At 38.3% G+C, this 17,912-nt stretch overlaps 1 protein-coding gene across 1 annotated transcript; it reads right to left on the reverse strand.

Moving 5' to 3' along the window:
- Positions 1-922: 922 nt before the first annotated feature.
- Positions 923-17,896, reverse strand: MCMBP (minichromosome maintenance complex binding protein). The gene is made up of 16 exons (XM_086751703.1): positions 17,690-17,896; positions 16,840-16,925; positions 15,046-15,186; positions 14,700-14,741; positions 14,142-14,243; positions 12,602-12,731; positions 11,051-11,202; positions 10,214-10,314; positions 8,171-8,340; positions 7,169-7,292; positions 5,618-5,735; positions 5,200-5,365; positions 2,921-3,054; positions 2,100-2,264; positions 1,606-1,694; positions 923-1,300 (listed from the first exon to the last, which is right to left on the reverse strand). The coding sequence occupies exons 1-16, from the start codon at positions 17,745-17,747 to the stop codon at positions 1,174-1,176; spliced, it is 1,905 nt and encodes a 634-aa protein (XP_086607829.1). The 5' UTR covers positions 17,748-17,896; the 3' UTR covers positions 923-1,173.
- Positions 17,897-17,912: the final 16 nt, after the last annotated feature.

The raw sequence follows: 17,912 nt of genomic DNA on the forward strand, positions 1-17,912 counted from the left end.
TGAAAAGGACAGTTTCAGATTGGTTTTTGCTGCACAGCCAATGTCATGTTTAGAATAGGAAAAATGCAGTTAAAAAAAAAAAAATGGGATTCCTGTTCACACCATTTCAAGCATGAGAAAGCACTAAGTAAAGGTGGCATTGGCTTAATGTCAATTTTGTCAGGAGCCTTTTTTTCTTGGTCAGAAAAGGATTAATTTAAAGCAAAAGCTAGAATTAACCCCATCAGTGGCTCTTGCAGGCTGGCTCCACAAGGACAGCTCTCACTACTACTCTCTAGTCTTTCTGGCTTACTCCAACTCCATCTTGGTTTAATGTTTCACTATTGAAGCCACCCTTGTAGAACTAGTTCTGCAAGTCCTATTGGGGCAGTGCATCCTGTGGAAACCAGCTCAAACTGCACAGTATGAATAAGATATGTAGAGACCATTCTTTATGCTTAATCAATATTATTCAAACCATTTCAACACACTGCATTACTGGTAACGTAGAAAGTAAGCTATGTTTTGTATGAGTACATGAGTATCACCAATTTTCCAGTCAGGGCTTTTTTAGAAAAACAGTTATGCTCATTTAGAGATTTGAGAAGTTAGTCATGGTCTTCTCCAAGAACAAAGATGCATTTCATACTGGAACCTTGTCATGGGTAAGATAAATCACTTCTTTATACCGCAGTGTAATCACTGTTATGCTGCTGCTATGAACGCAACATGCCTTAGCTGCTGGGAACAACAGTACACAGTTCTAGATGGCAGGGTCAGTGTTTGTTTCAGCTGCAGCTGCTGGTTAGCTGAAGCCTCTGATCCTCCCAATTCAGCCATTCAAGAACTAATCACAAACTCACTCCAGAACAGAACCTACCACTGCTGTGTATGAAGGACTCAGGGTGGAATTTTCTTACTAAAGGAAATAAGTTTATGCAACTTCAGTATTAAAGTTTAATATCAAACAATTTGCTCATTGTTACCAATTTTCAATTACAAAACAGGCTCCAAAAAAACATCATAAAATATGTTTAACTGGCTGAACAGAGTTAAGTGTGTTCAGACTGCAAGGGTAAATATCCATAACTTTTTGGTATAAATTATCTACAAAAACTGGTATAAACAGTATTCCAATCTTAGTATGGGTTCCATCTAGGATTAGACAAATTCTTATAGTGACATCCACAAATATTAAAGTTCATTCCCATTAACACATTTTTGCTGCTGAAGTCTGGCTTTACGTAACGCCTCCAGTTGTTTTGCTCTCAGCCACCTCTCTCTTGACAGCGTTGTCTGCCCCGCGCTGAGAGACAGGAACCTAGATGGGCAGAAACAGCAATTAAATAACTGCTTGTTCACGTGTCGGGTTTGACAAGCTAATATAGCACAAAGCCAGTTTTCTGTCAGTATGCTATGATGAACCAGAAAGTAGGGGAAGAAAGGGCAGGAAATACATTGCCTAACCAAGCATCTCTGCCCAAGGAACAAAGGAAGAGGTGATGCCATTTTTTGATTGCCAGCCAGCCTCACGCCACTACAATCCCACTGCAGACTATGAGCGTTGACTTCCCTCCTTACCAGCTTGCCAGAAAGGCGTCAGTTCGGACCAACAGCGCTACCCACCTTGCTACGAGCAGAGTTCTGTGCAGATCATCAGCTGTTATGCTCTCGGGGTCATTCTTGCGCATTTCTACAAAATCTTCTTCTACGGCCTAGAAGCAATACAGCATGTAATTAAGCATAAAAAAGAATTTTCACTACGAGATAAGCTTTTAAGGAGCTAAACACCATAACTACCCTTAGATTACAGGAGAAACATTTCAACCTGTTCTTGTCAGGAAGCGAGCCTGAGTAAAAATAGGCTTCTAATCTTTGAAAAAAATCAGTTTTCCACATGAGTTTTAGAAAGCAGGGTACATGGGAAGTATATACTGAAATACTCAAGAGTACAAATCCTTGAAGGCACATTCAGGACAAGAAAACCCTTCTGTTTGTTTTTTTGAAAACTTCAGGGAGAATCACTGACAGGGAGAGCAATGAGAAAGGACAATAACTTTCTATTAAGGTGCTTTCTATCTCAGTATACAGTTGAAAACATTTAGTGAAGTCTTCCGTACCTTGGTCACTTCATCAGATATACTATAGTCCAGCAGCCTCAATAAACTTAGATAAATCCGAAATTTGTTCAGCACAGAAGGGAGCACTGCTGTTAGGAGGCTGTTCATATACTCTTCCATGTTCGGTGGAATTATCTGTGGTTGTAAGTGGACTTGGCAATCTGACTGAAAAATAAAATTACAGATCATGTCTTTCCACATCCCATTTTTTTTCTGTTCCAAGACTAATTTAATCTCTAAAGCAACAGAAGTCACTATTTCCCAGAATTAAGGTAAGACAGCTCATTCTTTAAATATTGAACAGTTCCCTTTTTGAAAACCATCGTTAAGTCCTTAGTCAAGCCAGAATCAGTTTCACTTATAGAGGCAAGAGAGCAAACGCTCAGTTCATAGAGCTGGAATGCAAGAGATCAGGTATTTGTAAGCTTAGGCTACTCAGTTTTTCTGGGGCCAACGCCAGATCTGTCACTCTTCATTCGTGCGCCCATCACCTCAGAAACCATTGCACTAGAAAAAGGCTCTGGGAATAGCCAGGTAGCTGCAGGCTTTACCCGTTGCCGCGATCTCCGTTAATAACTCCACTGACGGCCTTCCCATCGCTACACTGTTCAGCCAAGGAGAGGGAAGGTCAGTCCCTTGGTTTCCCTATGAACAGGTTCTTGGCCTGGCGGCAGCCACAAGCAAGAACTCATGCTAGCGTCACACCCACCCCTGGTCACAAGGCAGCTTTCCTGTCCTCACTCGTCTCTGGAATGGCATGCTCTTAAGTAAGTGGCTACCAACTGCAATTATTGCCCAAAACCAGGAAGACCGTGCCATACCGGTAGGAGTGATCGGCCCTCTGAGGTGATAAGAACATTAATATTGCATGGGAATTCCATCTGGTGGTAATTGAAGTCATAATCCACCTTCTGCCAAGTTATCAGATTACCCAGTGCTGTCACGTTATGTACACCTAGAAAAGCAAGAACAAATTTGCTGACAACTGGACCTACACAAATGTCAGACCCGATTTTTTTTTTTCCAATCTGCTTTTAATGAGCGGCTGGTAGAAAAATTATTGCAAGCATTCTCTTTCTTCTTGTGTCTAGGGTATCTTCCATATAAAGACACCCATTTCTTAAGACCAAAATTAAGAATTCCTGAAGGATTTCAAGCCTAAATTTTATCTGGCCTAGTATATGTGTTGATAGCCTATGTTTTCATTGGTCCTACAAAGCCAGGTAACTATTTACAGAGAAAATCTCTCCTCAAAAGAGGACAAATTACACTTTCTGTCAGACAATTGGTAGAGTTTTAACAGTTTAAGGGGAAAAAAAAAAAAACCCAATGTCTTGATGGATAAAGAAGACATTAGATAGGCTAGCAAGACCAGAACAGCTGAAAAACATACTCATCATTTTGCCAAATTGTTATAGAAGTCACTTGCCTTGCCTGGAACAAAGTTATTTAAAATCTAGAAAGTTAAGATTGATTAATTAACTGATTAATTCTTGGAATTCTGCCTTTGAAATACTGACATGTACCTGACGATTTGAATTTCTCTTCAGCAGTGTTACTGCATCAAACGAAACATCTACTGTTCTATTTTTGCCTTCAGTGAATTAGTATTAATTTACTATACAGTAAGTAAAGACAAAGTTAATAAATAAAGGCAAATTCAATATTACAGTCTACTTCTGGGACATTTTCCCATTTGAAATCTCTAAGCTATAACTTCCAAGAGTTCCAAGCCAACTACTAGGCCTGAAGATACTTATTCTTCTCTAGGATTAAATTTTATTCCCAACATTCTTACAGAAAATTAAAAATTCTTACTTTTTTTACTCTAAATTCAGTAGAGAGTAGAGAACATCACACCAACAGAAATGAAATAAAATTAATAAGCCTTTTTTATCTGCAACTTTTAATACTTAAAATATTACTTTTAATTAAATGTTGAGTTCTACTAGACACTAAGGATCAACATTTTAGAAAACCTATAAACCAGTACGGCAAGATTTTTCTGTAAAAGGGAGTTTTTCATGTCTTGACTTTTTTTTGGAAATAGATAATGCAAAGATTTCTACTAGGTTTTACTGTTTTCTTTAGTGACATTTTGTAACTTCACTAAAGCAGGGTGTAACAAAAAATAGTGAAGACTGAAAAACAACTGACCAATTTTAATTAATAACTTTTAATACCAGTAATTTTAAAAAAAAAATATATATAGATTGTGTTTCTAAATAGAACGAACCTGAAATCTGATCCTCACTAGTTCTGCCGGACTAAGCGCTTGAACAGGACAGAGTACTGAAATTCATAAGGGAGCCCCAACAGGCTTGCAGCATCACAGTCTACCAGGTTTGTCAAGACAGTGTTTTTATTTTAAAATCAACTCACTTTCAGTGATTTCTTATTCCTCTTTCCTTGAAATTACCACAGATACCCATACTATGCATTCTCCAGTTACTGAACTTGCAATAGGTACTGCAACTCACCTCTTTTATGCAGGCCAGAATGAAATGAATTGTCTAAAGCTCTGTGGAAAGCATGCTACACAGCTTATCATTCTGGTCTACACAATAATAGCTATTTTTTAATCTCCCATTTTCAGCTGGGTTTTCAGGGCTGGTTTCCATATATACGGTAAAAAAAGTATGAAGCATAAGGCAGCAGCGTATACTTCCTGCACTTCTTCATTCATTATCACAGGAAACTAAAAGGCCATTCTAATGAATCAGAGGTGTTTTGGTCTAAACGCTTATTGAAATCAGTGGCCTTTTCCACCAAGAGTCAAAGACGCTGCTCTCTCCAACGCAAAGCTATGTTAAACAAGGGAACATCTGGTTTCATTACTGGTCGTTTGTGGTCTGGGATAGAGATTTTGACTCAATATAAGCAGAAATACCAGAAACTTTCAGAAAGTAAAATAGGGGAAAAAACCCCCAAGAGATCAAGCTGTAAGTTGTCCGAGAAGGCGGCAGACCAGCAGGAAGCTAGCTCAGGGAATGAAATAGGATATGGAAACCACAAACTGTTTTGTAATAGAAAATTATTACTGGGACACAATTAGCATCACTGTCTTAAAACGTATCAATTTTTAACCTTGCAGGTCTACCTGTCCTGTCGAGCTGTCCTTGCTGAAGCTGAGTCTCATCTACAACAAGGGAAGTGTTGCTGGCAAGCTGCAATACGCCACTGACTAAGCGATTAGCTGCGTAGTCTTTGCGTGGGATAAATCGCGAATGGTTCATGTTTTCAATGGTCATTTGTAGGCGATAGGACTGCAAAGAGAAAAGAGACTAATCAGCACATTTCCTCTCCTCCAGCTTCCCTAGGAAATACTGCTTCCTTTAGCAAGAGCTGTAAACAGAGACTTCAACTGACAGTATCTCCATTTTTATCTGCCCTCTACACGGACAGCAGGAGCCCCCGTTTAAGAGGCCTGCCTTTAACCAAAACGTTTATTGGCTGGAACAAGTGGTCCAACACCTACCATCAGAAATACTAAAGCATTATAATGCCATTATTCTTACTGCTGGAACAAGCTGCTGGATAATGCGGTATATGTGCTCTGTGAAGATGCTGTTTCTTGGACATCCACTCAAGTTGACTGTGAATTTTCCCAGAGGAAGCACATCTCGTCTTGCGTAACTAAACAAAAAATAACACAGGTTAGGGCAAGCATCTGAATAACGTGGTGAATACAGGTATCAATCAGTTTGAATACTTCTTCACCCTTTTCCTTTCTCATTGCCCAATCTCAACTTCCCTGCTCATCATGCTTGTTCATTTCCTTTACCTGCCCTCAGCTTTCCTCTCCCTCTTCTCACTGCGTGTCTTCTCCCCATTCTTGACAAATTTATACTTTTTTGTGATATCAGCTAATTTAAACTTTTTTGTGATATTCTAGTCTAAGTGTTAGAGCATTCCCGGTACCACTAGAAAGAATGAAGGGGGAACAGAATAATAATAATAATAACAATAATAAAAACAATGCATACTATTGAAGTATTTATATTTACACGGGGACAAGGGTTCAGGGCACACTGTAAACATAAACCCCCATAAATCTTGTCAACTCATAATCATGCTGCCACGGCGTTACAGTTGGATCTATGCTCATACCACCTGTCTCACCGAGATGGAGAAATATCTTATGGCTTTTTACGCATCAGTTGCAGGTATGAGAAAAGCAAAGTGATGAGTCCAGTTACAGCTCTGTAAACACTTCTGTTAAACAACTATGTGCTGTACTATTCACCTCATAGCAGAATGCAGTTTTTGAAAACAAGTCATTTATTTACCAATACATTACCTCTTTTTTTGTTTTGTTTTGTTTTAGAAATTGGAATGTTTTCATTTTGAAGAGAGACTAAAATTAAATTTGACCCTGACAACTATACTTAATCTAATCAAAACACATTGTCTGAAGTTTCACATCTGAAATTTTAATGAGTCAAAGGACACTACTCTTTCATCCAGTGACAGTTTAAACCAACATAATAGAACGTTAAGCAAATGCACTTTCATCAGCCACGAAGACAGATCGCAATGCGTGCTCATCCAGCTGCAGCATCAACTCAGGTGGTAAATCTCTACCACATGCTAAACGAGGGTCTTGAACTTACCATTAAACATACGTTTGCATTTAATTAAACAAATTCCCAGAATGTACCTTTCAGTGCCTTTTAATACCTAAGCAATAGTTATTGCAGTTAGTAAATGCTGTCATTGAGAAGCAAGTTGCACGTCCTATTCAATAAAAGAAGCTAGAGGTAAAAAGATGTTCTCATACTGCTGTTTAAAAGTGTATCTTGGAGATTTCATCCAATTCTCAAAGAACACTGAAAGGACGTACTGCCACAAAACTGGCTTTTAACAAAACTTACTGATATTTCAGACAATTAAATCTGTTTATGCTGTCTATTATGACAGGACAACTCTAGCTGGACAAAGTACTACTGGAATAAGCGTTATTTAACCTATTTCTGCCATTTATTTGCAGAGTGGTGAAGAACCCCGTAAGAGGAAATTTCTTTTAAAAGATTAACACATAGACTCTCAACAAACATCTAAGTACTTACACTGTAGAGATGAGATGCAATATAAGGTATTCAGCAGCCAAACTGTCTCCCAAGAGGGCATGGGTCAGGAACCCAAGCAACTCTGCTCTCACTGGTGATAGCTCAGACATGAAATTAGAAACAACTGATAAAAGAGCAGAAGACAACAAATGTCAGAAAATCTGCTGTTCCTCACTCTCTTCCTTCTACATAAAGCTTAACTTCCATTACAGTTTGATGAAGAAAAATGCTTACTTCAAGGCAGTCTAAGAAAAACAAAAAAAAAAAATATTCACTGGTTTTCCAGCTGAGCTTGAATAACCCAAGTCTCTCAACATGTCCTTAAAAATGCTTTTTTTTTTTTTTAATTAAATACTTCATATTGCATTTGCAGAAGGCTGTAAAATTTGGAGCCAAGTTTCTAAAATCGATAACCTAGCCTTACTACATTACAGGCAGAAAAAAATAAAACAAACACCTTACACAAAGCACAGCTCAGGAGAACCAATACAAGGCGCACAAGGAAGAAAGTGATAAATGTAATTTAGAGGTTTGCATGCAATAATTCAAAGACAAAAAAATGACAGCCAAATAGGCCATAAGGAATGGCTTAAAACCGGAACTGCCTCTTCTTCACAGTGATGATTCTTTAAGCTTTGAGTACATTTCTTATTTTCACTGTTACAGTAAACTGAAAATCTAATTTTCCAGCAATTCACTACTCCATTTGAAAGCAAATAAAATCTTATGGCTGAACAACTTGGTAAAGTCCTTAGGCATGTAGAATGCAAAACCAAATTTTATACAAATCACATTTATTTTAGAAAAACAGACATAAGCATCACAAACACAAACACTTCTTGTCCAGTTCTGTAGTGTTGAATGGCTCCTCCATTTAACGAGATTTAAATTCAAACCCTGCCATCGATGTTTCTGTCTCTGAGCAAAGAAGTATTTGCGCACGTGTACTAGGAAACCACACATTTACACGTATACAGAGTGAGGTCAAGTTCAGATACTCACAAGTTTTACTCTCCTCTTCATTAAGGCAAGCAGGTAGTAACGGGTTAATGTGCTGTAATTTCTGTGCCAAAATCACATGGATCCTGGGGACTAGCGAGGCTGGAGGACTGTGTACTCTCTGTTCTTCCGCTGCATCCATACACTCCATAGGATCGAGGGCTGAGTTGTCCCTAGGAAAGGGCACAGCACAACTGGACTTAGAAACATGCCGCACAACATTTTTCTCCATCTGACTAAGAGCAGCCGGAATCAGGCCAAGAACGGAGCACATCAGAACAAACAACATCCGCTCCCAGCTCCTGGTAACTCCTCCCATATTCAAACTACCTTCTTTATGATTTTTATAAACACCATAAATACTGAATCACTGTTGTATAATGATATAGAAATGTCAAAGCATGCTTGACCGAAAAAAAAATTGGATTCTATTTTTTTTCAAAAAATAACCAAATCTAACTTTTCTGGAAAAAAAAAAAAAACAAACCAAAAAAAAACAACCCACCAAACAAAAATCCAAAACCCCAAACACACCAAACAAAGCCACATTTATTATCAGCTGCACCATTTAATAAGATGTAGCTTCAAATAAGATGTTACACACTGTTCTGTCCAGCGTGTACTGAATGAAGTCTGAACAGTAACTGTTAATAAAGTAAGGTAATGATTTATTACATTTGTCTGTGCATGCACATGTGAGATTTTCATATACCTCTGGTTCTGGAGCCTGACCAGAAGATCTTCTAGACAGTCACATAATAGCTATTTGACTGGTTGAGTAAAAAAATAACGAGTAAATAAATCCTAAATGTACCTCAGCTCAAACTTGAAGGTATAACCTCCTAATTTAAGAATTCAGATACACAAGCCTTGCTCTCCCTGATGATGCCTTACAAAATTTCTTCCAGGTGGTTTTCATTTGTTACGTAGAAACTAAAATCTCTAAAGTGACTATATCAGATGACAGTAAAGTTTAATACAAATTTAATCAACTTGTACCAGTTTTAAATGCTGAAAGGCTTTATAACTTCAAAGCCTCTTCAGCAGTCCACCAACAGATTATCCACTGTTTCCATTAAAAGAAACTTCTTTTGTTTGCATTCAAAACATTGCCACCATTTTGTCTATTTGTGATAGAATGACATGCAGGAAAAAAACCCCAACCTATGACAGACCAACTGAGCTGTCAGCCTGGGATTAGCTGCCAGATGATAATCAAAAGCAGCTGAGAAGGATGAGTTCACTTTTAAGAAGCTGGCACTATAAAGGATTCACACTGTACTCTCCATATTGTACTTCTCAGAAAGATAAACAAAATCACCACAGAAATAATTTACAACACAATGGTTCAAGACATCAGTAGTACGTATGTTAGATTGGTCAACAGTTTTATTTTAAAAATTGACTTTTTGCATCCTCCTCAATTAAGTCTGTTTTTTGTCAAGCAAGTAATCGCAGAAGAGTAGGTGAAATGGGAAGTTTCTGTCAGTGGTATAATGTGATGATATTGATGATATACCTTAATTAATGAAAAAAAATCAGTCCAATTTTTCTTATTTGGGTCACTTTCACTCTCCATGCAGACATAAAACTTTTTTTAAAAAAATACTCTTCAGAATTGTTTATGGTAACTTTCACGGACTTAGAAATTATTTCAAAAGGACATTTTATAATTTTTAAGCTTTTTTAAAAGCTTTGTTCACTATTCACTCATTCATTTAAAGTTTAATAGGCATGAAAGAGTACAAAACATTTAGCTATAGAAGCACTTTCTGCTTTGTAGACTGTATAACAACCTAAAAAAAAAAGACATGTCATGTATCCAAGGGTATGGACGTACCAGAGTACAATGGACTTCAGTTCACAAGACAGTTGATCTACCAGTTTCCACACCAAGCTTGTTTTAAGTAAAAAAATTCACCTCTTAAGCATAATTGTTATGTATTTACGCATTTCCCTGTCTGTATCAAGGAAACAGCCAAAGTATTTTGCTCATTGAAATGAAAATTTCCTTCATTTCAGAATCACGCACCAGGGAAGCCTTACCTCTCTTCGTTGTTTACTATGCTCAGCACCGGATCCACAGACAAAATACCATATACCTCTAGAACATCATTGACTTTGAAGCTGTCCCAGCTCTCATAGACCTGCCACAAAGAGAAAACAATAAATACAGAGGCAAATGGGCCAGATACTGGACTGAACATGAACACAGACAAAAGGGAAAACCTCAGGAGACTCAACTGTAGACTGAGAATGGTCTGTGAGAAAAGACGTCTCCTGGTCCTCAGCGTCAGTAAGCTTATATCAGAAAAATGAGTTTCTATGATTCCATGCTTTTCCCTATTGGCATTCTTTTGCTAAAATGCAAACAATTTTATTCTAATCCGATTTGCCAAACAAGAGAGCATTCAACACAGTAAGAGCACAAAAATTTTGTGTTGAAATTTCAAGGTTAACATAGCATACTAGTGAATCAAAGACTATTTCAAACACGATACAAAAATGCGTAGTGTAGTGTTTTGCTTGTTCCTTCATACTTTTTTTTTTCCCCTTATGGGGATAAATCCTAAAAGCAAATACCAGGAGTCAGTATCAGCTTGAGCTTCTAGTAATGGATTTTTTCATTTTGCCAAGTGCAGTAAGAATGCACAAGCTCTAATAAATGCTGTTGAAGGCGTTAAGCAAGTCACAAAGAGGGGTTGTAAAGAGAAACAATGTACTAATGAAGAGAAACAATGTCATTATCTGCAGAAACAACATTGTGGACTTGAAAGACAATTTCTGTGCCTATAAACTAATGCAAGACTTACACTCTAACTTCAGATTCAGTCTGCCTCACTGAGGCCACAGCCATGCTCATCATCTCTCCAGTTTTGTTACCTTGACAAGACATGCTGGTCCCTTTTCTCCTGGCAGTGGAAAATTTAAGTCAAGTGGACGGGAGCAGTTGGGAGAAATGAGATGATGACCTGCAGAAGCCTCTGTTTCTAATCTCTTTGGCTCCACACATCCATGAATATCACCTCCACTGCCTGAAAAATACAGGGTTCATAGCCTCTTTAAACAGAAGTGCTAAAATCAACAACTTTCTTCAGTGAGCAACAGAGAATTAAACAAATTTAACAAGACATCTGAGAAAAAAAAAATTAATAACGCAATATATTTGACAGAAGATACTATTACTCAGACTAGAAAAGTCTCACAAATGCGTATTTTATACTGACAAGGTAAGTGTGAGTACCAGTAAAGATCTACGTGTCTTAGAAACCCAAACATGGCCAACAATCTGATTTTCAAAATGTTATATTTAAACTTTATGAATTATTTTTTTCTAAATTCAGTAGGACTGCAAAGCTAACACTTTTCTGCACCTCACGGTCAAAAAACTTGTTAGTTTTAAAGTTAAGAGTATGCATCAACATAACAGTTTACATTAAAAATATCTGTAGATTTTCAGCAATAATAAAGCTATAAAAATCTATTCTACAATTGATCAGTCTGAATATGAAGACAAAACAGTCTAAACTACCTAATAAGACATTTGCAAACTGGTAAAAATACAAAAAGAAAAACCTGAATTCAGGAAATGAACTTGATAGACATATAAAACCAAGCAAAAAAAAAAAACAAACCCCAATAGCTCCCACAAGTTTTTTTTTTCTTTAATAGGACTGACAATTTTAAACTAATCACTTTCTCTAGTTCAAAAGAAAATACGAAAAAATTTCAGAAACACTCCCCATGCCAGTTTAAGTGGCATCTCCACAGAAGAGCATCGAAACAGTTCACAGATTACAACATCAGTAAGAATTGCATACTCTCTGAACGCTGCTACAGTTTGAAACACCACCTTCTCAAAAGGTTTAATAGCTTTCTTCAGGATGCTTCAAGCGTCTGCTATTAAACTGGTTCCTTCATGAAGTTGGATTAATCAAGTTTCATGTTAGGAAAAAAGCTACGGCTGGAAGATACTCTTTAGATACATACTACTGATTGTAGCAAAGCAGCACCTAATTGAGATGTAGTTCGACTTCAATTTACACAGTGACATCCACACACAGAGTGTGAGAGAGACAGTATGTCATGATTTTCCCCAGATTACCATGAAATCTGCAACAGAGTGGGAAATTAAACAAGAAGTCCTAGATTTCAGCCTGCTGCGATAAAAGGTGCGTGTTCTGTTACATACCAAAGGCAATACAAGTGTTGCTGTACAAAATACTGATCTTAGGAACCACCACCAAGTCATACAACATACATTTAACACCGTAGGCTCTTCCACACTGATGACTTCAAAGCAACCAAAAGAGCTATGAAGGCTGCATTAATGCTACTGGCTCAAATAATTGCAAATATTTCATTTTTGAGACTGAAATTTCTGCAAATTCTAGAAAGATATCGCAATAACTGTTCATCCATAATGACTATTACCCATATGTTGCTCTTTCTGTTTAGATGGATGTAGATCCATATCCTCATCTTCCTCATAGCTCCTCTTGTGGCGACTTGGTGTGTAGGATGTTGAAGGACTAACTCGAGCTTGGCTTGCGCTAATATATGCGTAAAATTGAGGATTAAGGACAACTACAGACTCAGTTGAGAAAATTCAGGCAAAGCTGTTTGGTTTTTTGTTTGGTTGGTTTTTTTCAAACAAAATGTTATTATCCTATTTTGATATTAACATAATGATTCAAATTCTTATCTAGACATCATCTCTTTAGATACATAAATAACCTGCCTAAGAAGCATATAGCAATCATTAGTTTCTATTTTCATAAAAGCCAAAAACCACTGACTACCAATTGCTAAAAAAGGTTGGTGTATTTGGGTTTTTTTTTACACCCAGAGAACATGCTTGTGGTCAGGTACAACTCAAAATCTCAAGAATTTTTTTTCTTCCCCACATCTCAACCCTAAAGAACAGACATCATAATAATATTTAAAGACTTGCCACCTGATACAATTATTATTATTTACTTTAAAAATAAACACACAAAAATATTTGCATACTTGTAAGGTACCAGCAATACCACATTTGTAAACGAATTTTGAAAAAGCTAATACACTTTTCCTTTTCTAAGCATGATGGGCATATATCGAAATAATGTTCAGTATTCTCCTAATAGTCTGGCTCATTTAAATTTCCATTCCTGCAGTATTTTCCTGTAACCTTCATTCAAAGACTAACTCTTCTCAATCGTTTTATCACAAAAATTGCATTAGCGTAACTTTAAAATTGCGTGGGCATTCTCTGCCAATGACAAGTAGTAGTTTTCTCAATTCTGAACTTAAAGTATGAATTATCAAATCCTATTAGATATGATTCATATCTTTTTACAAAATGCAACATATCTTAAGTTTTCTAGAATATAAAACTCCTAAAAAATGTTAAAAGAACCATCCTGTATTCATTCCGCTCAGACAATTCAACTTCCACTTATTAGAAGAAACTAAAGACCATTTGTTTCTCCTCAAGACCTCTCCTGTACTAATTAAGAAAGTGACATACTGTGGTGAAACTACTATAAACAAAATAACTAAATTTTCCAGGAATTATTGTCTTAGCACGCTCAGCTACAGGTGTTTTTATGGGTTCTTGTAGGAGACTCTCACTATGTAACAGCGTCCTAATTTAATCAGAAAATGGTAATAGAATGCCCATGGCTCAATTTAAGTTTCTCATTTTTTAAATATGTGCAAATGGAAATCAACAGAAAGTTTCAAGACCCTCCCAAGCAGACAAGAAAATCTAGTTTAAATCCCTACTAAATCAAAAAACAGTGTACCTAAATTAATTTGCGTCCTCTCTGTGCATTTTTTCCTTTTTCTACACCTACCACTTCTCCTCACCTATCCTGATCCACTCAAAAAAAAAAAAATTAAGTAAGTAAACTTATCTCCTTAAATCTAATGAATTAGTTAGCGATCACTGGCTGTTTTGATTGAGCACTGGCTCAGTCAGAAAAGATATTTCTTTCACCCATGCTGATTCACCAGGCACTGGAACGCAGTAGAAAGTCTGTCTCTCCAAGGTGACTGTCTGTGAGGAATTCAAATCAATTTCCTGCTGAGGCTAGAATACCAACAGAAATTTTGTTAAAAATCTGATTAAAGTTTGTTTTCTTTTTTTTTTTCCAACTAATTCCACAGATTCATTTACTTGGCCAGAAGTTACAATAAACATGCAAGACTATACGCTCATGAAGCAGTGAATCCAAGCAGTCTGTATCTGTAATGCTTTGATTCTAACAGCATTGCACTACCAAAAGTAAATTGTTTGCCATAGCAGAAAGCTTACTCCCTTGCCAAGTAAAACAAATTTTAAATACAACAAACAGCCTGCTGAACTTAGAATGCCCATGAGCAGTTCAGAATACTCTGCTTTCCAAACCTGAGATTAGTTTTGCATTTTAAGAGCAGTATCTCTAGGAATCCACTGGCGAGTACCAAATAAGCTATACTGCACTTATAAACTGCGTCTTTCTGCCCAATACGCCATCTCAAAATTCGTATAACTTGTAGAACTTACCCCACATTCTGCCACATCTCTGTATTTACCAAAATGCAAAACCTGTCAAGAAAGAAAAGGCAACACAATCATCACGTTTTCGACGACATCCTGAATATGAATTACTTATACCCAAACCACTGTGGTCTAAAGTCCTTCAAAGACATACTTTCATTATTTTAGTAATTTTTATCCCTCAACAGAAATGTAAGAAGTGATGTGCTACTGATGCCATTTGAGCCATATAAACAGAGTTCTATTCGATAGTGCCCAGACTCCACAGGTTAAATTCAGAAACTTGAGGAAATACGCAGAATGGAGAAAATGCTGAACATTTACTAAAATAAGAAATCAGTATTTCACTTACACGTGCATTTGTGTTTGGGTCAACTGTTTCATATACTCCCATGTAAAACTCAGGATCAAACATATCTTGAACCATGCAGCGAAATTTCACTAAACTGTTGGGCTTTAGGTAATGTACGGGAACATCGTTCAGTGATGGAACCTATAAAAAAGAGCTTATTCTAAACAACTGGTAGATAAATATTAAGAAATGCCCTGAAGTAAGCCAAAATCAGCACAAAATGCGTCACCAACTTATTCTCTGATCATCCAGTATATCCTACTGTTCACTTACTTGCCTCAAATCCTGTATTGTTGTTGTTGATATGACTGTCTCTGACAATGCAAGTTTCTGCAACAGCTGTTACAAATAATAGTTACAATTATCAGACACTTAGCAGTTCCCAAACTCATCTGGTTCCAGAGCCACCAGTCCCATTCATTTCTCAGCCCTGATACTGGACTATAAAGAAATGCATTTCAGTCACCAAAACCATATGGGAACTCTGCAAAAACACTTAAAATTCAACTCTTACACTGGGAATTATTGCAGCTGCAGTATTAAATAGAATTTATGACTTATTTTATTCCCTTGTAACAGCACATTTACCGTGTATTATGTACCAGCGGTACCATAGCAATCGCATGCACAATTTCTTTTAACAAAAGGCCATAGAAAACTTGAATGTTAATTAAGCCCACACTGGGGGAGTCTTTTTCACAAATGTTTACGGGACAATGGAAAAACAGAAGGAAAGAAATCAATGCCTAGGCACATGGTCTAACTTGAAGTAATAAGAGTTGCAACAAGAACAGAGTTTTCTGATGTTGAAGATAAACTGTAAGTTGAAAAAAAACCCCACATTCAACATTAAAATGTAACAAAAACCAGAAGTGGCCCTATAGGAAATGGCATTTTAACAGCCAAACGTGTATTCCCTCATGTTTATCTTGAGTAAAAAAATGTGCTTTCACTTCCTTCTAATGCTGTAAATGTAACACAGCTTTGCCATCTACACTTCAATTTAAACTGTCATTGAAATATTAATTACACAATAGTCTCACTGACAGAGAAAAGCCCCACTCATCTTCACTTGTTTTTAGTCATAAGTAGAATAGACTTGATATGAAAGTTTCTAATCCACTTACCAGTGTTCCACAATGCCATTTTTGCCACAGTTTTTTTAGAAAAATATCAGCTTTTGAACTCAAGTATGCATGCTTTACTTTTAAACCTAAAGCACAGCTTCCTTGCTGAACTGTGAAAACCAGGCCTGATCCAGCCCAATAAGGCACAGTTTTAGTAGAAAGCATTTTTTCCTCCAGTCTGAAAGTCCAAGCAGCTATTTCTTCCACCCACATGAAGTCTGCAGCATCACGATAAAAGATCATGAAAGAAGGGGTTTATAAACAGCAGTCCAGAATCTTGTGGTGTACAAACACTGCGGAATCACAGTAGACAGGGCAGGCATTAACACTTTCAAAAATGTCAGTATTTGTCAGCTCCTGCCATCTACTGGATCCTACTCCAAACAGGCAGCGTTCAGCAGCTAGAGCCCAGGGCAAAACAGCACACTGAAGTCAAGAGGATTGGTTTCTCTGGTTTCAGTCAGGATTTTACATCTTTGTTTCACACACAGGTTAAAGCAACTGCGATGTAAATAACATATCAAAAAGTCTAGGCCTAAAATTCAGAAGTGTACCTCTCACAAAAAAAACCAAAACCCAACTCAAAAACATGTCACTGAAATGATTAAGAGGTAAAAACAGTGAAACTTAAGAACGGCATAAATCTAAAAGAAGAAAACAATCTTACCCAGTTAGTAGCATTATTTTCTTTTAATTTCTCCTTGAAGTATTCCGTTACCTTCTTTTCCCAATCAGAGTTTGGAACATTTTGGGCTATAAATGAAACACATTTACGTGCGTATTAGCATCACGTAACAGACTTCTACTCAGCATTCCCCTAACATGGTAAACAATTTGAACATTTATTTCTATTTTGGGCAAACAACTGCACTTTACACTACCTTATGCCTCTTATAATCACACTGATTTCCCATCTTACACCCTTTCAGGCAAGCCAAGATGAACACAGCCCCTCTTGGAAGTGAGGAAAAGCCCTGAAACACTGCAATACACCCGGCTAGAGAGCGGAGGAGGGGAAGTACCACCTTCTGCTTTACGTTCCCTGCGGAAAATTTTATTTCGATACGCTTTTAGTTAAGATCCAGCCTAGCACTGAAAGAGCTTCAGCTGACGGCACGGGGAATATTACCACTGATCGGTAATCCGTGTAGCCAGCATATATCGCTCCTGAAACCCAAAATACGCTTTTCTTTTTCTTCCCCCCTAACCGGCGTGCCAAGCCGAGGCAGACCTTGCTGCCCGGCCCTGAAGCACCAGGACAGGACCCCCGGCCCTGGAGGCCTCGGGAACGCGGCTCCCGCCCGCTCCCGGCGTGAAAGAAGGAGGAAGCGGCCGCCCGCCCTTGCTGCCCTTCCCCGTTCACCTCCCCGTCCCCGCTTCCCCCGGCCGGGCCCGCCGCTCTCCCGCCGCCAGCCCGTGAGGGAAAGCCCCGTCCGGCCGCTGCGCGGTTACGGGCGCCCTCACGGCGGGCGGCTGCGGAGAGGATCCCCTCCCGGCCCCGCCCGGCCTGCGCTCACCGAAGATGCCCTGCACGATGCTGAAGGGGTTGTTGAGCCAGTCGGCCACGCACGGCATGGCGGGGGGCGAGGGCAGGCAGGGGGCTGCCGGCGCCCTGCAGCCGCTAACTCCTGCTCGCAAGCCTCGCACGGGGGCTCCCCGCTTCCGCCTGCTTCTTCCTCCTTCTCCTCCTCCTCTTCCTGCGGCAATGGCGGCGCTGCCAGAGCCGAGCCCGCCTTCTCC

The sequence above is a fragment of the Chlamydotis macqueenii genome, chromosome 7 (genome assembly GCF_036417535.1).
Source record: "Chlamydotis macqueenii isolate bChlMac1 chromosome 7, bChlMac1.mat, whole genome shotgun sequence".
Taxonomy (NCBI): domain Eukaryota; kingdom Metazoa; phylum Chordata; class Aves; order Otidiformes; family Otididae; genus Chlamydotis; species Chlamydotis macqueenii.

Excerpts from the sequence above, each read along its gene's own strand:
- MCMBP (XM_086751703.1), bottom strand. The coding sequence starts at position 17,747 with ATGCCGTGCGTGGCCGACTGGCTCAACAACCCCTTCAGCATCGTGCAG. Across the intron at positions 11,203-12,601 it reads ACAGAAAGAGCAACATATGG|GCAGTGGAGGTGATATTCAT; the intron begins GTAATAGTCATT and ends TGTATTTTTCAG. Across the intron at positions 7,293-8,170 it reads TGAAGAGGAGAGTAAAACTT|TTGTTTCTAATTTCATGTCT; the intron begins GTGAGTATCTGA and ends CTCTTTTATCAG.